Here is a 23,357-nt window from a genome sequence, read left to right on the forward strand (position 1 = left end):
CAAACATATTGAAAAACATCTAACATTTACAATGTGTTTTTATTCAAAGAAATCTAAGTATATGTGAAAAAATAACAAAGTTTGTTATGCAAAATGATTTATTTTCATATGTTTTTATTTAATTTAACAGGTTCAACCGATTTATTTTAACCGGTTGAACTGAGTTTTGATAAAAACTGACCGGTTCATTCTGATTCAGGAATAGATATAAAATCGGTGCTAGTTGAATCGCTCACTTCTTTGGTTTCCGATTCGACCGGTCGGTTCAAACTGGTTTTTAAAAGACTGATTAACTCTGTGGATTCACGAATGTCTGTGAATGTCGGTGCATGATCTGTTATGTTGAATTCCTAATTATATGGGTTGAAAACTAGTATTTCTTTTAACTTCACGGTCCAGCTGTTCGTAACTCTTAACCATGTATGTTCCTTATTTTTATTATTTATTTTTGACGTTTTAGTCGTGTTATGTGTTTTAAAGTAAAGCAAAGAAGAAAAGATATACACATATAACTTCTTGTAATTAGTTTCAGCGGTACCAAGCTTTTTTTTTACAGTACATCAAATAAATTAATAAGAGATAAAATATTCAAAATCACGATTATCTTAGCATACACGAAAAAACAAGTTAACTAACCTTGAATGATTAAAAAGTATCAAAAAGATACATATCCGAGCTTCCATTGAGCTTGAGCCTTAACAAGGTGTAGAACCTCTAATATAATTGGTACCACCTAGAACTTCGATCGTGACCATGGCATAGGCATATAACAATAACATAAACATAGGAACGAAAATCGTGAGGATTTAGATTGACAAAAATGATTTGAATATATTCAATGGCGGTCCTACGCAGTGTTAACTTTACTCTTTGCAAAACTAAACAAGAACTTAGGGTTCCAATTCTAAAAACCCTTAATTTTAAAATTTATTATGTTAATTATATATGTATATATACGTATTTCTTAAGTTACAAAACAAGTTGGAGCACACCCTAGTGGTAAAAGCTTTGATTTAGCAAACCAGGGGTCTCAGGTTATTTGCTTACATGAAAGGTCCTAATTTTTTGTTTGCTTAGAGCCCCAAATTGATTGAGCTGTACTGACCTTAGTGTGTGCGGACAGTGCGATCGTATAAGGCTTCAGATTTTAGAAGGCTCTGGTTTTTGGGACAAATATATATTTATGGTGGTGGTACTTTTATAAAATACATTTATGTGTTAACATTTAGTTGCAATCTTAAAGTTATTATATAAGAACTGAGCCCTATACTTTGGCAACTTTGATCCTCATTTTTTAACCATTTTGATATTTTTGATCTTTGTAATCGATATTTTTACATTTTTTAGAAACCTTTTAATATTTAAAGTTTGGCCATAAAACTTTAACGGTTTGACAACTTTGATCCATTTTCTATTTAGGAACCTTTAAATATTTAAAGTTTGGCCACAAAACTTTAACGTTTTGACAACTTTAACAGTTTGACAACTTTGGTCCTCATTTTGAGCCATTTTGACACTTTTGGTTCTTGTAATCGATATTTTTACATTTTTTAGGAACCTTTTAATATTTAAAGTTTGGCCACAAAACTTTAACGGTTTGACAACTTTGATCCCTTTTCTATTTAGGAACCTTTTAATATTTAAAGTTTGGCCACAAAACTTTAACGGTTTGACAACTTTGATCCTCATTTTTTAGCCATTTTGACACTTTTGGTCCTTATAATCGATATTTTTACATTTTTTAGGAACTTTTTAATATTTAAAGTTTGGCCACAAAACTTTAACGGTTTGACAACTTTGATCCCTTTTCTATTTAGGAACCTTTTAATATTTAAAGTTTGGCCACAAAACTTTAACGGTTGGACAACTTTGATCCCTTTTCTAAAAACTTGCTAATTCCTACCGCTTTAATTCTTTAACTATTTTCACACTTCTGGTCCTTCCAGTGAAAACTTATACATTTTTTCATAAAAACATGAACAAAACGGTCCAGGACAAAGCTCGGGCTTGTCATCCTTGCACTTTCTACATCTGTCATATTTATCGATTCAGAAACAACATTGAAAGCTACTGGCCCCCGTGTAGCGGGGGTAACCTTTCTAGTTTTAATTATGAGAAAATCAAAGAAAAACAAAATAAATAAATAAAATATATTTATAAATTTTAAAATTTACCAACAAATTAGGAATGTAGTTATATCCAAAGAAAAATACAAATCTATTTTTAATATAAATTGTTTTCTTTTTTGACTTTTGTTTTGCTTCTAGTGCTCTGCTACCCAACATGTGAGAGTTTTGCATACTTATTTGTCGGTTTTCAAAGGGAAATGGACTTAATAAGGTAATTAATTTTTCGGTTTATTCACATCTGGGTAACTATTTTTTTTGTACATATCTAGGTAACAAATGTTTTGAAAGTGTTTACATATGACCATTATGACCGGTTGTAGCAGATTATATCCTGTCATAACCGGTCATAATGGTTATATGTGAACACTTTCAAAAAGATAGTTACCTAGATGTGTACAAAAAAAAGATAGTTACCCAGATATGAACAAACCGAAGAGGTAATAGTAAATTACACGAATGGTCTCTGTAGTTTGGGTAATTTGTGTGTTTGGTTCCTAACTTATTTTTTAACTTGGATGATCCCTACTGTTTATTTTTGTTGTGCGTTTGGTCCATATCTTATCTTAAAAGACTATTGTGCCATTTTTTAATTTATTTTCTTATTTATGTATTTATTTTTGTTGAAAGAAATCGCACTCCTATTACCGCCACATAAGCGCAATGTCATTTTTTACCACACTAGTGTGGTTTCTTGTCACACCAAGGGAGTGGTGCCACACTTTTATTTATTTATTTTGTTTTTTGTTTTTTTAGCTATTTTAATTTAATAAAACTTCTTTTTTAACAAAAAAACATAATTTTAAAAAGATAATATTTCATTAATTAAAAATACAAATATCATACATTGCTTAACTTAAAAAAAAAAACCTAGAATTTTAGAAAAGCATATTAAAACCATAAAACCTACAACTTTTTAAAAAAACACACCAAACGATTAAAAAAAAACTAGAAATTAGCCACAAGTTACGTAACGTTTTTTCACTTCGTCCTTCATCGCCAAAATAACTTGAAGCTCGTCCCCAGTCATATTAGACCTGTCCATCGCTAGTATTCGCATGTCGCTCTCCCTTTGTTTCCGAAGCTCTCTTTCAGAAGCAATTTGCAAAATCTTGTCGATTCTATCTTTTATACCCTTCATGTCGTCCCCTATTTCTTTCAACTCATTTGAATCCGACGCTTTGCCTTTGCCTTTACTTTTTGCTTTGTCTCTTCCCATTGGTCGGGAAGGTGGTGAAACTGGAACATGTTCATCTTCATTCAGATCAAATTGAACACCAACATCTGATGTAGTGTAGTCGGCATCAGATGTTCTGATGTGTTTTGAACCACTGTCGATACGCTCGTCTAATGTTTTGCTACTTTGTCATTTCTTCTTATCTTTCATAAAATTTTAAACTTCAAGAAAATTGAAAGCCCTCAGATTTTCTTTTTAATACACTTTCAACGCTTTCTTCAAAATCCCTTCAACGCTTTCTTCAAAATCACTTCATCGCTTTCTCCACTTTTCCATTGACGTTTCATGTTGTTATAAAAATCATTAAACAACATGATTTCTTTGTTCATCTTCCCTTATTTGGAGTACACTTGATGTTTTATACGGTATTCTCCACGGTTCATTCATTTATGGAACCTATATAAAACGCGAATCCAAAAGCAGTCAAGCTTTTGGTCTTTTCCAACCTTCGCATCTTCTGAAATATCGATCCAAGATTGTGTCAACACTAACACTTCCAGGGGTTCCCAACATTTAGCCTCCACCTTCTCTTTTCTTTTAGTTGCTGCTCGAGTAGGCTGACTTTCTATAACGAATTTCGGTTCAGAATCATAAACGACCATTTCTGGTTGTGTTTGTGTTTGTTGAACAAACTCAGGTTAAGACAAAAAAATCAAATGGATTAAAATATGGGTCGGGTTGTGGTAGTGTTTGTGGTTGCGCTGGTCGTTGTGGAAAATACGGAAGTATATCACCGTAGTAGTAATACAGAGGTGAAAAAATTGGTTGATCAAATGAAGATATTAGGGTGGTGGTGTTTCAAACTGGTGTTTTTTCTTAGCTGTGCCTTTTGGAAGAAGATATTTTTCAAAAAAAAGTTGGAGGAAAAGAGTAAGGATTTTGGTTAAGGTTGTGTAAATAATGGTAATATATATATATATATATATATATATATATATATATATATATATATATATATATATATATGTGTGTGTGTGTGTGTGTGTGTGTGTGTGTGGAGTAAAGTTTAAGAAAAAATACACGAAATCAGTCAATTGGCCGTTCAACGGTAAAAAATGGAATCAAGAGAACCAACCAATCACAAGCAGCCGCAGTGCGGCCAAGGCCGCACCCTGGGGCGGTGTTTGCGGTTGACGTGGCACAATCACGGTTCCAAACCTCACTCCACACTCATTAGCCTTACTTCTATTCCTTTTCCCGTCTTCTACCCTAAGTTCAAACATTCCAACAACCTAGAGATGGTTCCTCTCCACATCTCTCTTCCCCATCTATTTTTTTAACCCTAAATTCAAAAACTGCAATTCAACCTTCCATATTTTCTTGTGCAAGAAATAAAGAGGGGTCAATAGATTCAGACGAATGGGAAGTAATTTATTGAAGGGTTTAAATTGGAAACTGTTGAGGAAACTATCTTTGATTACTTCAGCAAGTACGATGATGACAATAGATTACTTTTTTCTTGAAGATAGGCATACAATTCAGCATCGAACCATAAGAAATTATTCTTCAATTTTTGTATGCAATTTTGTGGGTTGAGAGGCTTATATTTATTAAAATTATTCTATGATTTTTGTATGAGCTTGTTTTGTGGTGCTGAAAACGATTGTGATGGTGACGTAGCAGTAGTAGTAGTTGAAATTTGGAGCATTAGATTATAATACCACCAGCCAGCCAATAAGTAGATAGATCGATTTTGGGTTTCAATTTTTGAGTTTCATATTTTAGGTTGATATTGAGTCCAGTTTTAGGTTTTGTTTTTGAGTTTTGGTTTTTAGTTTTAGATACAAAATTTAGGATTTGGTTTCGAGTTTTAGATTTGGATTATATTTTAATAAATTCCAGGTTAGGATTTGAGATATTTAATTATAGATTCCAACAAGAGCACCAATAGAGTAGCCAAATGAGAGTAGGTTGGAGGGAAGGACATGTCGTGGGTTGGGGGAAGTGGCGCTTGATAATTTAATAACATTTCTTTGTTTCTTGTGGGACCCAAATTAATTAACTGATAATATAAATAATTTTAAAAATAATGAATTAAAACATAATAGACAAGGACATGATAGTCATTTTACATCTAATAAGGACCAAGATCACAATAAAATCAATATATAAGGATGGTTTGGGTGCAAAATAAAAGTTAGAGACCAAACACATAATTTGAAGCAAACCACATGGACGATTTCAGTAATTTGCTCTAAATGCTAATTACCCAAACAGTCTCAATTTAAAATCTTTGTCGAGCACAAGTTAGGAAAATATGATTGAAAGTGTAAAAAAAACTATGACTCAAGCTCATTAAATAGTAGAAGCTTTACATAAACTTGATGATAAAGAGACATATATAAAGATAAAAGTGAAGCTACTTGTTTGGCAGAGTATGGACTTGGAAGATTTAACCTTATAATTGTTATGGTTATATTGTATCATATATAAATAAACCTTGGCAAATAACTTCAATATGCAACTATACGTATTGATTAGGAAATGAGTAGTTCCTGAGTTTTTTAAAGACCGTCGAGAGAATGAGTTTGAGAAGGCTTTGGATTGTGCGGGAACTATAGCTTCTTATTTGGGAATTGATCAAATGTTTGTTGAGAAAAACAATAATAGAATAATTAAAAAAAAACATATTGGTGAGAGGGGCATTGGGTCATCAAAAATGATACAAAAACTTTCACCTTAAGAGTCATTCATGATTTAATAATTTGTATACATAGTTGTTCAATCTATTGGTTCATTAGAACGACGATTTGAACAACAAAAACAATATGAATATATTTTTGGTTTTTTATTCATAGCTAGAAAAGTTGAAATCACTAAATACTAATGAGTTAAAGGCAAGTTGCAAAAATCTTGAAAAAAAAGTTGCAAAATGGTTGCATCTCAGACATCGATGTTGATGATTTATTCAATGAACTGAAATTGTTATAAAAACATTTACCAGTTGACAGTTAACGAAATACTAACTTTCTTAAAAGTGATAAACACTTATCCAATTTCTTGTATATCATAAAGAATATTGTTGGCTATTCTCATTACAGTTACATCAGTTGTATCAGTTGAAAGAGGTTTTTTAGAACTAACGTTTTTTAAATCTTATTTGTACTCAACCATATATCAAGAGAAGTTAAATTCTTTGGATTTAAAAGGAGTTTTGAGAATATTGATTATGAAAGTGTAATAGTAATGCGCTAGTTTTTTTTTTTTTTTTTTTTTTTAAATCTTTTTAAAGTTTTGTAATGGTTTTAATTTATTAATAATGAGTGGAGACATGATGTTGTGGTAGTGAATTTTCGAGATGTCTGTTAGCAACTTTAAATATTGAACTTAACGGTGACAAATCTACTTAATAATATTCTTACAAGAAAATTTTATGAGCCTCATTTTGATTTTCGTACAAGGCCTTGAAAATATCAGTGTTGGGTCTGAATATATTGTTCCGCATATCTAATTTTTGCTTTCAACCATGGAATTTTTTGTAAGATATTGGTGACACTTGTTGGGGTTTGGGAGGAGAAGAAGGTTTCTTAAATTGATGAATCATCTGGATCTGCTTGAAGGATTGTGTAATTATTTTCCGAATATAATATTTAAACCAATGTCTGTACATGAAATCCAAATTATTGAGATAATCTTCAAAGAACAGTCTCAAATCAAGGCATCCATATGAGACAACAAACTATAATTTATAGAATTAGGTTCTTCTTGTTACGAAAGATAAGCGTCAACTAACATTAAACGTTGATGTGATCTTTTAATTAAAGGATGGCGATTTCAAGGATAATTATGGAGAATATATTTCAAAAACAATATTTCCATAACATTTTTCTTAACAAAATAAATTTTCGGGTCAAGGTTGTTCCTTCGACCATGAACTGAGATCGATTTATACAAGAGCATTCCGCACCTCCTAACTTGTAATAAAATCAATAATTGAACTTCATTGATAATCTGTAAATTTCATTATATTAGAATGACTTGATAACACTAAATCACCAACAACACTAAGACAACTATATAAATATTTACATGAAAAGCTATTAGTGACGAATCTCCCACAAAAAAGTAATTACATGCCCATGAACACATTTGTGATAATTAGCTACAGATCATTGTAAGTGGCTAATATGTCACACAAAATTTACAAGATTACATACAACTTGGAAACGGAATTTGATATTCAAAATTTTGTTGGTACGAGACCCTTTGACCTAACGTAAGTAGAAAAAAGACGCACCAGGAGAACAATGTGAAAATTTCAAAGCTTGTCTCCAAGAAACTATGAATGATTTTTTTCGATGAAACTTTATCAATTTATGAGAAAGGGGTTGGGCGAGGGGATGACTTTCTTAACTCAACTTCTTAAATGGTCATTTCCACTAATATGAACAGATAGAAAATATTCTTATCATTACTTTTTGACCAAGCATACAAAAGAAACTATGGATACTGAGGTTAGTGAAGGCAATATAAGGAGGGGATTTTGATAGATTCATGTTGATGGAGATTTCGACTGGGAACAGTGTGGGTTGACAAATTTCGAAGAAAATGGATCGACAAGTTTTATTTCTAACAACAATAATAATCGGTGAAAACTACAACTAAAAATCTGAAAGTAAATCTTCATAGGTTTTAGTAGTTTGAAAGTATTAAACTTAAGAGTTAATCACTAAATTGACCAAAACTAGAATGTGCATATCACAAATTATCCATGTTTTCAGAAAATATAAAGAAATAGCCATACATATTGTGAAACGAGATTCATGATTTGATAAAAGTAGACGAATTATTGTTTGTGACTAACCAGTCGGGGATAGAAAAGTTTCTTATCATTACTTTTTGACCAAGCATACAAAAGAACCTTTAGAAGGTGAGGTTGTTGAAGGCGACAAAGGGAGGGGATTTTGACGGATTCATGGTGGTGGAGATTTCGGCGAAGGATTAGTGTGGGGTGACAAATTTCGAAGAAAAGGGTAGGCGAAATTTATTTCTGATAACAATAATTAATGCTATATCCGCCCGTTAGTTGGACTAACGATTTTTAAAAAAGTAAATCGATTTTTTTACCGAATGAATGTAGTTTCAAACACATTTATTAAAAATATTTAGATAAGTAGCAAAAGGTCTTTCTTACTCAAAAATACATATATTGTTCGTAAAGATCATCAAATGAGTTTTTCCTAGCACCTGGTTGAACTAAATAAATAAAATTCCTAATAGACAAATTGTTATATTAAACGGATTTAAATATGACTGCATCTTCTTTGCGTAAATTGCAATGAATAACAACTTACTTTACTCAATCTTCCGATATAAGAGATGAACTTGTTTATTACCTGTATAAAAATCGTAAGTAGATTGTCATTACAAGTAAACAAATGTTATTATTTTGTAGTATAGGTAAAAGATTAGCAGCATATAAAACATTGGCATCCAGGAGGAATGTGCAAAACTCTACAACGACAAATAAAACATAAAAAATCCTATAAAATGCATCTGTAAATCACATTAAACCTTCTTACCTATCAATATTATATATATGATAAATATAACAACCCAATTTTCACGTCCAAAAATTTTATTTTTATAAATTACTTTAATTAAAACATCCGTAAGAAAAACATTGACAAATCATAACATCTCATAAAACTATGTATAATGTCTGAAAATCCAAATCATAAAATAGTGATAATATCATAGTACAATCCTTATAGTGCAGAATCTGGGGTGTGAGTATGATGTGCAGCTACCGCGCCGGCTCCTTCTCCTTCGCTGAAGAGGTATCTGAAACAAAACTGAAAATTGTAAGCACAAAGCTTAATGAGCTCCCCCATCATACCACATACCATAAAATCACATATCATGCATATACTGTCAAGCATATTTGGGTGCCCGACCTACCCCTTCGGCCCTGTCGACTGGATAATGCCTAGCATATATGGGTGCTGGCCTCCCCTTCGGTCCTGTCGACCAGATACTGCCTAGCAGATCTAGGTGCTAGCCTCCCATTTGGTTATGTCGACTGGATACTTCCTAGCATATCTGGGTGCTGGCCTCCCCTTCTGTCCTGTCGACCGGATACCGGGGACTATTTCACCCCTCTACTACTAGTCTACTACCACATAACATGTATCACATAATCATATTTTATCTAGTATGATTGGGTATGACTACCCCTCTTTGTCCCTATCGACAAGAAATCTTAGGGACTATCTCCCCTACTGCTACTGGCATATAACATCATATCATACTAGCACATATCATATCAGGTAGTAGCAAACCTAGATGAATATCACAAAGACAATCATCTAATATACAACTGATACTGGTGGGTCGACATTGTGGTCGTAGACCCACCGCTAGTGGAAGGTAACTCACCTCGTAAGGTTGACTGCTGGAAAACTGCTCGGTAATTGTCTGACTGCTGCTCGGGTAACCCTCCGACTATAATCCCACAAAACACTCAGTTAGAGCCTGATATCTACTCTTAGGGTAAAATGACTATTTTACCCCTCACCAAGTCCAAGTCAAAGTCAACTTCCAGTTGACCCGACTCGTCGAGTTGGGCCGCCAACACGTCGAGTCCCTAACTCATTACCCGTCCTTATCCACGACTCTACTCGTCGAGTTCAACAACGACTCGACGAGTTCCCCTTTCCTTATGAACATCGAATGAATCTTCATCCGACTCGTCGAGTCGGATGAACAACTCATCAAGCTCACCTTCCTCTGGTAAACAAGTCATGTCCTTGACTCATCGAGTTGTATAAACAACTCATCGAGTTCATCTTCAACTGTAAGGAGATTGCCTTGGACTCGCCGAGTCCCATGAACTCCAGGTTTAAGGCTAAGTCCAATACGTTGGGTCACTCCCTTGGACCCTTTAAAAACCCTTCTAGCGCCCAACTGGGTTCCTTCAAACCCCAACAACAAAGGGGAGTTTTGCCTTGGACTCGTCGAGTCGAGCATGTCCAAGTCTCATTTCTCGATTTCTAGCGTACAACTCTTGACCAAAAGATAGATCTAAGCTCCTTTAATCGTTCTAGCACGTAAAGTTACAAACTTTACGTGCATGCGTGGGACTTTGAGCTCAAAAGGACATAAAATAAGCTCTTATGATGCATGGGAACTTAGATGGGTGCAAAAACAACCCCTAACTACCTTGTGACTCCCTTAAAGACTTGATTATGAAGCCTCAACCCCCAACCATGCTTGCAATCATGGTTGGTTACCAAAAATGGCTTATAAAAGTCCTAAATCTCCCCAAAAAGGGATCTATCAAATGAAAGATCAAGGTTACAGCTTTATACCTCCAATGAACCGTGGAAGATGCACAAACTCGGTTTCCCCTGGTCTTCACTTGTTTCCTTAAGCCTTTCCCTTCCTCCTTATGGTCACAACTAGCAAGATCCACCAAAAATGCTTTAGTTTTTCTAAAAAACAGCTAGGGTTTGCTTATGGGGAGTTCTGGAAGCATTGGGGACGAAAGGGAGGCTGAGTAAGTGGTTTAAATAGGGTACATACCCTCATCTAGGGTTTTTGTCCGGACAGTGCCTACTCGCCGAGTCCGGACGCGGACTCGTCGAGTAGGTCATTAAACTTCTGTGTCCAATACGCTCCGACTCGACGAGTTAGACCTCAACTCGTCGAGTCCAAGGCCAAAATGCAAGATACTATAATAAAATACATACCAGGAACCATGTGCTACAATAAATAAGTTATAACATTGTTGTGAAACTGAAACAATTACTAAATTTAAATGCAAAACATAAAAGATCATCAATAAAATAAAATAAATAAAAATAAATAAAAACATTCATACAAACAAAAATAAAAACCCCAAAGGTTGTAACATGATTATCAAGATTGGGATCCTACATAGGATCATTTTTTGGTTTGCAACATCGGGATCCTAAGATCCCACAAAATAAAAAAAGAATTTTAATTTATAATTTTAAAACATGAAAACTATTTCAAACATTCAAATTTTCATTCAAAAGTTATAAGAACTTCAAAATATTAGTCATAAGTCACAAACCAAAATGATAAACGATAAATTGGTAAAGGGTAAAGACATGAAGTGGCAAAAAAATCAAGTAAATGTAGGATTAGATCAGATTCCGATCCTACGATCCTACCTACAATCTTACGACCTGCGATCCTATCCCAAATACAATCGGTTTATGTTCTGGTTCGTTTTTTTCATGCCTAGGATCGTACGATCCTACGATTAGGGTCGTGATTTTGACAACCATGGGTTGTAGTACTCATCCATATATGCCTCATCAAAAAGCTTCATAATGCATTTTCAACTTTGAAGAGTAATGTAGCTTTAGTTTTTATTTGGTTATTTGAAAGGTGAGTTATCATTCAACTTCTCGTCACATACCTTCTTCTAAGCTCAGTTACTTCATTCCATTTCCGCAGTTACTTCATTCCATTTCCGCATCAACTGACTCATTGATAAAATTGGCAGAAGCATCGACTCTCATATCACCATAACTAATTTAAATGTAAAAGAAAAAACAACAATCATAAGAAAATTACATAAGTTAAACATATAAACCTATAAAAACAATCATAAACATAATTTAACAAAGTATACAACAAAAAATTGGAAAAAAAAATCACCCAACAAATAGTTACTTGAGTCAATATAATTTTTCCTTACAACTGGACTTGTCAGATACATTGACTTCATGAATATCATAAACAACCTAGTATTATACCTGTTTGGTGGATGAGTTGACCGATAAATGAAATAACGTTTTTTTTTATATATAATCTTACTATTTACTTTTTTTTTTTTTTTTTTTTTTTTCTATTTTGAGTTTAAAAAAATATATGTAATCCACCATGTATGTGATTGTGCATCATCGCCTTGTTCAACTTAGATACATGCTACGTGATTGGATTTTTGTTTTTTAAGAGAAAAGATTCAGAAAAAAATGCAAGGTCCAAAAGAATGTCTTGAAACACATTAGAAGTAAGTTAAAGGCAACTTGGAATATCATTATTAGAGTCGTATTGTAATAGGAGAACTGGTTTGTGTCGAATCTTTAAGTATAAAATTGTTAAGACTACGGTACCCGATTTTTTCAATGATCAACTTCTATATTAGCCTAAACATCCTAATTGTAAAAATCCAAAAACTACAATAACAAACATAATAAATATACATAAATTAACATAATACCCAACAATAAAAGTTGAATGGAAAATATTTTCCTATCATAAGAAAATTAGATAATTTAAATAAAACGTTGTAACTTACATATTGTCTTCTTCATTTTTTGACAATTCTAGTCATTTTAAAGTATTTACAATTCATTTTATTTTCCTGCTAAAAGTTTGAGGAAAGAAAATTGTAGGATGTACAATAACATAATAGAAAATTGTAAAAGTAGGATGTTATAGTAGACCAATAAATGGCTCCTTCTTGCATTTAAACCGAATATATGTGCATGCAAAAAGGAAATAAATCACAAAAGGAGAAGTTTACATATTAAGTGTAATTCCTATCTCTTGTTCAAAGTCCGTATCTAGAATTACGAATATATTCTATTTACTGAATATATGGGACCCACTTTCACTATTTGAAAGTTCCATATCAATCTGAACTTGCCCATTATGATACTCTGGTGTTGTTCTTGCTTCCCTTTTTGGTCACCTATAACAATTTACCAAAATGCTCATTATCAACATAAATTCCAATAATTTAGAAGATAAAAACAATAATTTATCATATGATAGAAATAAGGTGAAACTGCAAAAAAAAAAAAAAAAAAAAAAAAAAAAAGAACATACTTTAGTCTCGCTCTAATATAAACAATGCACTTTAATTTTTAATCCATATTAACATACTTACATTTATTTATCATAATACCAACATACTTTCATTCATTTACCGAAAGAAACAATAACTTCTCAAAGAAACAATAATTAACTTGCAAAGTATAAAATGTTTACAATTGTTTTTTTAACAACTAGATATATAGTTATTAGAAAAGACTAGCTGAGAGCTAGAATAGTTAAAGTACATAGACACTATAGAATGTCCCATTCATACATAATTTCACACATACATGACAATCCTCTCATGTTCCTACCTAATTCAATACATAGAAAAATAACATACTTTCGCTTATAGCATTGTAATTTTCAAAGTACATTACTTTAATAAGAAAAAAAATTAATTTTTTTTACAAAAGTGAATTGAACGACAGTTAGTTAGCCAGCCATACAAAATGAAGTACATAAATAACTAAACAAAAGAACCAAAAGAAAACAAAAAGTTGTTTTAAAATTTAAAAATTCAACAAAAAACAAATAGTTTTCGATATGAGAGCAACAATACCCAAAAACAGTTTTTTATGTGTGTATGTATGGCAACTAATTTAACTTAAATTGATATAAAATTGAAATCACATTATTATTTTTTGCAAAGAAATAAGAATGTACTTTCTATCTTGAAATTAACCTAAAAAAACAAATGAAAGTCCATTGTTTTTTTTTTTTCTTTTGCAATTAACCCTAAAAAACAAATATAATTGTAAAATGTTTTAACGATAATTTCTAAGTAAAATGCCTTAATTAGAAAGAAAAAAAAAAGTATACAATATCGCATCATGGTAAAGAGATCACCACTGATGAAGGGCGAGTGACTAAGGAATAATCGTAAATAGAGTTTAGATGGCTAGGATTTAACGTAGGAATGATCTTACGACCATTGCTTCCTTTGTGGTTTCTTCTTAGGTTGTCCAAAATTGGCCTTTATCACTTGAGATTGACCGGAATTTAGGACACGCCAATGACAAATATATATGGGGAGAAAATATACAAAAATTAATTGGTTATTATAAAAATATATTAATATATTAATATACAAAAATTAATTGGTTATTCACAACTTTTGAACAATCATTAGGGCTCTCATTTAACAAAGCCTTTCGTTAGATCTGTCCACGAATCTATGTATTCTTACCTGATTTATCATATTAGAAAGAAGGGACACTTTGATTTAAGCTATGCGTTGCAATTATTAACATCATATAGTCAGGTAACTGGTCGAAGTATGGAGCATAAGCCCCTCGATTCTTACCTTCTTGCATGAATCATGCTCTGAATATAAGAATGATAAATACATGACCGACCAGTAGCAGATGCGTTTCTTGTCAAAGCGTCGTCACATTTTTTTTTCCAGCAACAACACTCTTCAACTTTAAAACCGATATTAATCGAACTCGAACACCTGGCGTGTCAAATGAAATACAGTTTGAAGTAACAAAATCGTACCTTTAATGGATTGGAAGTATCTAGAAGGCGAGAAAATTGGCAACATGAGAATCTATAAGAGGAATTACAGCACATACCTAAAGAAGAAATAGAGACCGCCAAGAGCAGACGAAGATAGACGCGAAGGCAAAATAGAAACACAAATAAGTAGTAGACATAATCAGAGATGCAACAATGGGAATAGAGCGGAGGAGTTATCAAGTGAAAGAAATCCGATAAGCATGACGAATATATTCAGAGATGTAGTTAATGGCGGTGGAGAGTCCTAATGGAGGAGAAGGGCGACACAATCAAAACAAATAAAAAAGAAAAGATAAGAATCGGAAAAGAAAACTGTTGTGGCAAATGTTTAAAATCCAGAAAAACTTGTGGTAGAAATCTAAATCCTAAATGATTCCTGTTCACCAACTTTTTAACAATTAATGGTAATAATAAATATAATTTGTAACATGATTTTAGAATATATATATATATATATATATATATATATATATATATATATATATATATATATATATATATATATATATATATATATATATATATATGGAAAAATGAATATACCCTTAAGGGTATATAAACTTAGGTACCCAAACTCACTATACTACGTTATTTTGTATCATATATATATACATTGTAATTGTCCAATGTTCTTATAATTCAACTTTTAACTTGATTTACTTCCAAAATTTTTATAAATTTCACATATTTCTTCTTTTCATATAATTGTCATTTTAAACTATAGTATATATAGTTTAGTAGGTGTTCGGAGAAAAGATATAGTTTAAGATGAAGATAATAGTGAAAATTTGAAAATCTTGAAAGTAAATGAAGTTAGGGTTGAAGTTTAAAAACATTATAATTATAATGAATATATCAAACAAAATGGCGCGTTATGATAGGTTTGGGTACGTAAGCTTATAAACCCTTAAATGTATATTCACTTTTCCCATATATATATATATATATATATATATATATATATATATATATATATATATATATATATATATATATATAGGGGATAGAGAATATACATTACAACCCCACCTTAGCTTAGGAACTAAAGTTCTAAAATATGTTGTTTTAACATGCTAGATATACCTCATTTGGTTTCACATGGTAAATATATATCATCCTCCACAACACTTCTTTCTTTCATTATCGTTTTACCATTCTTGTTTTCTTTCCTCAATTGTCGTTTATTATTTTACCCAAGTGAACATTACAAAACCCTAAACCCTAAATTAAAACCCTAAACCCTAAACCTAAACCCGAAACCCTAAACCCTAAATCTAAACCCTATTATGTCGATCTTGAATTTACATCTTGAAGTATTAATCGTGAATCCATTAACCGTAATCTTTATATAGTAAAACAATGTATTTTCAAGAGGTTTAGTACGTAAGCTTAGGTGAGGCTGTAATGTATATTTCATTTTTTTTTTTCTCTCTCTCTCTCTCTCTCTCTATATATATATATATATATATATATATATATATATATATATATATATAACAAAAGGGTGCTGCTAATAAGACACCCTATAATTATTTTTATAAAAAGTCAACCTATAATCAACTACATGTAATCATCTTTTTCGGAAAACAATACAATTTCAACCAATAAAAATATTTCAAACATTATTAATTAGGTTGTTTAAAGGGATAATGACTTGAAAGGGTAACGAACTTTCGACTTTTGTCACATTTAGTCACTAAACTTTTTTTCGTTATCTATTTGCCATTGAACTATTGAAAATGTTCACATTTTACCCTTATGATCGGCTGTTACCGGTCATAAGGGTAAAATGTGAACAGTTTCAATAGTTTAGTGGCACATAGATAGCGAAAAAAAGTTTAGTGACTAAATGTGAACAAAATCAAAAGTTCGTTTCCCTCTAAAAAGTTCAATGACTAAATATGAACAAACTTCCTATTGTATTATGTTTTAGCAAAATTATTTATTTTTGTTTAATTGTAGCAACATTTGTTGATGAAGAAATCTATGAAATAAAAAAACAAAATGCAACATCTGGATTTCCAGGTATCATAATTTAAGTATTTTTATTTTGAGTTAAGAAGAGAGACTCGACGAGTTGACGCCTCAACTCGTCGAGTAAGGTTGCAACTGATGACTCAGATTAATGAATGGACTCGACAAGTCGGTGAGGCGACTCGACGAGTCTGCGTTGTTGGCAGAAACCCTAAATTTTTGGGCCTGAGCCATATTTAAAGGCACTTATGGCCTTCAATTACGACTACCTTTCCCATAAGTGAAAACCCTAGCGAGCTTGAGTGTGTAAAGTGAGAAGAAGAGCTATCTTGAGCTTTTTGGTGTGATAGATCTGGACCCTTCTAGGTTCAGAGAGCCGAGAATATGAAGCTTTAGTAGAGTAAACCTTGGGGTTCGAAGTTAGGAAGCATTTATGGGATTTTTATGGTAGATATAGTTACTTTCATCTTACAAATAGATATGAAGTATTTTATATAAATTACGTGCTATGTGTGCATATTATTTGAATACTTGCTGTCTATGCTGGATGAACGATTTTATACATGTTTTAAAAGATTTAAACGGTATATTTATTTTATATCTACAAATATGTTGCAGATGAAAGATGGGTAGATGAAATAGTTGGTGTGTGGTGAAATAAAATGATGAGAGATATGTGATGATAGAAAGGTGATGATAATTAGGTATATAGATGATGATGAATATGTGATGTAGGGTGAAAGGAGATACCATAACCTTAACCAACAATGTGGCGATGTAGTCATCTACCAGAGTATAGATGGCGACCACGGACTATTCTAGACAACCCAGTGGAAACACCAGCAGGTCCATAACCTGTAGGTGATGAATTACAAGTTCAGGCGATGTTGTAACTACGTATTCATGCGATGATACTCTAACCCCTTACTATGAATTACGAGTTCAGACGATGTTGTAGCTACATATTCATGGGATGTCACAGATTTCGCATGCCAAACCAATGGTCACATCAGTGAGAATGGTTCATTTTTTTGTAAAACCAAAATCAGATTGAAAATTTTGATTTTTTATTTTGGAAAATGTCAAACCATTGGTTTTGTATTTCGGTTTTGGTTTTTTGTTTTTTTAAATATATTTTCAGGGTTTTTTTTTATTATTTTTTATTTTTTTATTTCATAGATTTCTTCATCAACAAATGTTGCTACAATTTAATAAAAATAAATAAATTGCTAAAACATAATACAAGAAGAAGTTTAGTCATTGAACTTTTTAGAGGGAAACGAACTTTCGATTTTGTTCATATTTAGTCACTAAACTTTTTTTCCTTATCTATTTGCCATTGAACTATTGAAACTGTTCACATTTTACCCTTTCAAGTCATAAGGGTAAAATGTGAACAGTTTCAGTTTCAATAGTTCAATGACAAATGGATAACGAAAAAAAATTTAGTAACTAAATGTGATAAAAATCGAAAGTTCGTTACCCTTTCGGTCATTATCCCTTGTTTAAATGGTAAAATAGATGTTTTTTTAGCAAGGAAATCTTAAAATTTTCAAACGAAAATTATAGGGCACCAGTTAACTCCACACCTACACTGAAGCTCTTGTTCTTCTCCAATCAATTCAAATGGCGCAATTTTGGAAGCCAGGAACGGCGAAGCCTCGCCTGCTCGACGATGAAGAAGGCGGCGTTCTTTTTTACACCGCTCCCTCCTCCTCCTCCTCCTCGTATGTTCCTCCTAATTCACTCTATTGCCCAGAAACAATAACTCAAACAATTTGATTTCTGGCGCTAAACCAAAATTAAAACTTGGTGTTGTTTTCGTTAATTTATTATACATGCAAAACCAAAACGTTGATTTTCTTTTGCAACTCGAATGAACATGTTTTGAATTTCGACTTGGAATCAATAGATTTGGGTATGCGAGCTTAGAGAGCCAGAGGCAGCGATTACCTGTATTCAAGTACAGAACGTCTATTTTGTATCTGGTGGAGACTCACTCCACTACCATAATCGTCGGCGAAACGGGGAGTGGCAAAACCACTCAAATCCCTCAGGTTCTCCATCCCCTTTTCTTCTATTTGTATGCACTCTCACGAAATCACACAATTTCAATGACTTTTGATGTCAGATTTTTCCAATTGACATTATAGATAAGACACTGATTTTGTTTCAAGTGTAATCCCGATTAGTCTCTCCGTATTTATAGTACTTATTATGAAGGTTTCTGTAGTTAGGGTTTGTACTTTGTAGCGCTTTTCCCCCCTTCCAGCTTTAATGGCTTTTGTTGAAGCATTTTATCTCATCTTGCAGTACCTTAAAGAAGCAGGATGGGCTGATGGTGGTCGGATTATTGCTTGCACTCAACCAAGAAGGTTGGCTGTTCAGGTATTCATTCATTATCAAAGTTCTTTTTGTTTAATCTTCATTATTATCCTTTAATGCATACACTTTAGTTTCAATTTCATTAAATTTGCACTAAAATTACATCTAAATTACAACTTTGAATTGATCTCATGTTTTTTCAGAGTGTTGCTGCAAGATTGGCTGAAGAAATGGGAGTCAAACTTGGGGAAGAAGTTGGTTACACTATTCGATTTGAAGATGTCACAAATTCAGTAAAACTTTATCTGAAACTCAATAAATGATACAATTTATCCAATAGTCCTTTGTCTAAACACAAGAAACAACAACAAACTTTTATTTATCTTTTTTACAGGAGTTAACAAGGATCAAATTTCTTACAGATGGAGTATTACTAAGAGAAATGATGGATGATCCTCTTTTAAGCAAGTACAGGTGCTGTTTATAACCAGTTTTTCTTTATATTTATCTTTGATTTATTGTTTTTTACTTTTGTTATCTTTTCAAATTATCTGTTTCTTCTTATGATTGAAAATTTGAAATTATATTTCAGTGTGATTATGGTTGATGAAGCTCACGAGAGATCCCTTTCAACAGATATATTATTAGGTCTCCTGAAAAAGGTATCACTTAATGATTCAACATCTTTTTCTATTAAATAATTGAAATACAAGAAATATCAATTCTTTTTCATATATTTACTTTTTTACTCTTAATTTCTCAGATACAACGCAGAAGGCCTGAGTTGCGCTTGATTATAGCATCAGCCACAATTGAAGCAAAATCAATGGCTGAGTTTTTTCATAACAGGTTCTCTTATTAATATAAAAATTTATTTCAAGGGTTAAATAATTATAAATATAATAACGACATTAGTTAAAATACATTGCTATGTAACTATATTCATCAGGAAAAGGAGGCCACAATTGGAAGGAGAAGATAATAGACTGCAGACTGAACCTGCTATTTTATCTGTAGAGGTATATATATACATATATATATTATATTATATTATAAAAAATAAAACATTTATGTTTAAAATATATTATTTCAGGGTAGAGGATATAATGTACAGATTTTTTACATTGAGGAACCTGTTTCAGACTACCTTCAAGCAACTGTTTCAACAGTAATGTCAATTCATGATAAGGTACATTACATTACACCTGTTAATTTATACAACATTTTAAACAAAATATCTAATAATTCATATCTTTTAGTTATTTTATATACATTTTTTTTTTGTTTGTAGGAGCCAATGGGGGATATTCTTGTCTTTTTAACAGGGCAAGATGATATTGACACTGCAGTTCAAATGATCACAGAACAAGCCCAAAACAGTGGCAACAAGTCTTCTTTTGGTATGTAAATTCTAAATAGCAACCTACTTTTATTTATTTATAAATTATAATAAACAGTAGCAATTCCTATTCTGACATATATATATATATATATATATATTTTTATTAAATTTAATTTCAGGAATGATTGTTTTGCCTTTGTATTCGGGACTTACTCGTTCAGATCAGGTTTCTTTTTTACCTTTTTTTTTTTTTTTTTTCTCTTTATTTATTTTTATGTGTATAAATTGTATATTTAAAATTAAAATGATTATTTCCACAATGTTTAGGACTTGGTGTTTTCTCCTTCCCCTAGAGGAAAAAGGAAGGTGGTGATCTCAACAAATATTGCAGAAACATCTCTTACATTAGAGGTACTTTTTAGCAAAATGTTTTATTAGTATTATATAATATAAATAATAATAAAATTTTCAGCTAAATTATATTTTCTTATTGGTTTAGACATTTATTGGAGCAGGGTATTGTCTATGTTGTTGATAGTGGTTTTTCAAAACAACGTTTCTACAACCCGGTATTTCCTCCACTTCTTTTTATTAATAATTAATATAAAACATATGAATATTTTTTTAAAATATATATATATATATATAATTTTTTTTTGTTGATAGATTACAGATATAGAAAATCTTGTAGTGGCACCAATATCCAAAGCATCTGCTAGACAAAGAGCTGGAAGGGCTGGAAGAGTACGCCCAGGGAAGTGTTACAGGTGTACATTTAAATATTTATTAATGTATTAATGTTCAAAATTTTTTTTTTTTTTATATAAGAAATTAAAAACTTTTTTTTAAATGGGTATTATCTTTTAGTATAACTTATTATAATTACAATTATCAGGCTTTATACGGAAGATTATTTTGTGAATGAGATGTCTTCACATGGGATTCCAGAGATGCAAAGATCAAACCTTGTTTCTACTGTTATTCAGGTATCCCATATATATATAATGCAAATTTTTTTTTTTAATGAATAAAAAATTGGGTGAGAATTTATTTTGCGTTGTGGTGACATGGCAGTTGAAGGCATTGGGGATTGACAATATATTAGGGTTTGATTGGCCAGCTTCACCATCAGCTGAAGCCATGGTTAGATCTCTTGAAGTTTTATATTCACTTGGTGTTCTTGATGATGATGCTAAACTCACTTCACCTGTTGGTTTCCAAGTTGCTGAGCTTCCATTGGTATGTCATCCATCATCATCATCATCATCATCATCATCATCATCTAAATTTGTTTGTTTTTAGGATCCTATGGTGTCAAAAATGATTATCGCATCAGACAAACTTGAATGTTCAGAAGAAATCATCACTATTGCAGCTATTCTCTCAGTTCAGGTGTATAAATTATCATTCTCATGTTTTTGAAATCATTGATGATGATTATTTATTATTATTATTATTATTTTATTATTGTGATAAAAAAAATAAAACTTTTTTTTCAGTCAATATGGATATCGGTAAAAGGGCAGAGGGAGCTGGATGAGGCCAAATTGAGATTTGCTGCATCAGAGGTGTGTTATATGTTAATGTTTTAATATTTAGTGCAAAGAATAAATAGCAACATACTTTACTTTTATTTATTTTGTGTAAATATTTTAATATTTTAATAAAAATTTGTGTTGATTTTTGAAGGGTGATCATGTGACCTTCCTGAATGTGTACAGGGGATTTCTTCAGTCTAATAAATCATCAAAATGGTGTCATAAAAACTTCATTAATTACCATGCAATGGTAACAAATGTGTTTCAATTCTTTCTTATTAGTGTTTATTTTTCCAAAAAAAGTTAAAGTTTTATTTTTATATATCTTATTTAAATTTTATTCTTTTTTTTTTTTTGCAGAAAAAAGTAATGGAAGTTAGAGAGCAGTTAAGAAGAGTAGCACAGCGACTAGGGTTAGCCTTAAAATCATGCCAAAACGATATTCAGGTATTTATTATTTTCATATATATATATATATATATATATATATATATATATATATATATATATATTCATACAAAATTTAGTATTTACAGTGATTTTTGGTTGTGTTTTAGGTATTAAGAAAGGCAGTGACAGCTGGATTTTTTGCTAATGCGTGTCGTTTAGAGGTGAAGTAGTAAATTTAATAAACGATTTTATTAAAATTAAAACGAAAAGTTTGTTGTTTTAATTTAAAAAAAATAAAAAATAAATTGTGAAGGCATACAGTCATAATGGGACGTACAAAACGCTGAGGGGTTCTCAAGAAGTCTACATTCATCCGTCGTCTGTATTGTTCAGGTAAGATAAATAAAAACTTTCATTTTCGGTCCTTGTACTATCGAGTAAATCAATAATACACCCGAAAGTTGTATCTTTCGACGCTTGACCACCTAATGTTTTTGTTTTTTACGATTTTGGCCAGGGTGAACCCAAAATGGGTTATATATCATTCGTTAGTGTCGACGGATCGTCAATACATGCGTAATGTGATTTCCATTGATCCTTCATGGTTGAGAGAAGCTGCACCTCACTTTTATAACAAACAACCCCTCAATCCTCCTACTCATCATTAACACTTTTTTTTTTTTACTACAAAACACTACAACTTAGGAAATAGTAATGACACGTGTAAAACTTTTTTATGTTTAGAGTGAATGACTTTTTATATTTTATTGTTTAGAAATTCACTTTTTAGGAGGTGTTTGACTTATTTTTTTGAGAGCCAAAAGTTCTTTTGGCAAAAGTTCAAAAGAACAATATTTTCTGATTTTTCCAAAAAGTTACTTTTCATTATATAAAAAATCAAAAAGTAGTTTTTAAAATGGTTTTACCAAACATCTTTTGTATTCTATCTTTTCCAAAAAGAACTTTTGGCCCTTTAAAAGATAAGCCAAACACCCCTTTAATATTCTTTTATTAACTGTAACTGTGGTATGCAAATTTCTGGGGTTTTAGTTTTAATCATGACTTTTTTGGATTTGGTGGCCATTTTGGAGTAGTTTGTATGTGAAAAT

At 31.6% G+C, this 23,357-nt stretch overlaps 1 protein-coding gene and 1 long non-coding RNA gene across 2 annotated transcripts; one reads left to right on the top strand and one right to left on the bottom strand.

Annotated features, from left to right (window-relative positions):
- Positions 1-12,774: 12,774 nt before the first annotated feature.
- Positions 12,775-14,970, bottom strand: LOC145005777 (uncharacterized). The gene is made up of 3 exons (XR_013662677.1): positions 14,736-14,970; positions 14,465-14,614; positions 12,775-13,033 (listed from the first exon to the last, which is right to left on the bottom strand). It is a non-coding gene; the product is annotated as an uncharacterized LOC145005777 (long non-coding RNA).
- Positions 14,971-18,205: 3,235 nt separating this feature from the next.
- On the top strand, positions 18,206-23,010 carry LOC145006425 (RNA helicase family protein). Its single transcript, XM_078965512.1, has 23 exons — positions 18,206-18,380; positions 18,566-18,710; positions 18,967-19,041; positions 19,182-19,271; positions 19,373-19,452; positions 19,571-19,640; positions 19,742-19,827; positions 19,928-19,997; positions 20,072-20,167; positions 20,270-20,378; positions 20,500-20,546; positions 20,648-20,731; positions 20,836-20,889; positions 20,987-21,087; positions 21,216-21,306; positions 21,395-21,559; positions 21,623-21,712; positions 21,820-21,888; positions 22,010-22,108; positions 22,219-22,305; positions 22,416-22,469; positions 22,562-22,641; positions 22,766-23,010. Exons 1-23 carry the CDS (start codon positions 18,280-18,282, stop codon positions 22,914-22,916), a joined length of 2,094 nt encoding a protein of 697 aa, XP_078821638.1. The 5' UTR covers positions 18,206-18,279; the 3' UTR covers positions 22,917-23,010.
- The last annotated feature ends 347 nt before the right edge of the window (positions 23,011-23,357 follow it).

This window comes from Lactuca saligna, chromosome 7, assembly GCF_052625555.1.
Source record: "Lactuca saligna cultivar CGN05327 chromosome 7, ASM5262555v1, whole genome shotgun sequence".
Lineage (NCBI taxonomy): Eukaryota > Viridiplantae > Streptophyta > Magnoliopsida > Asterales > Asteraceae > Lactuca > Lactuca saligna.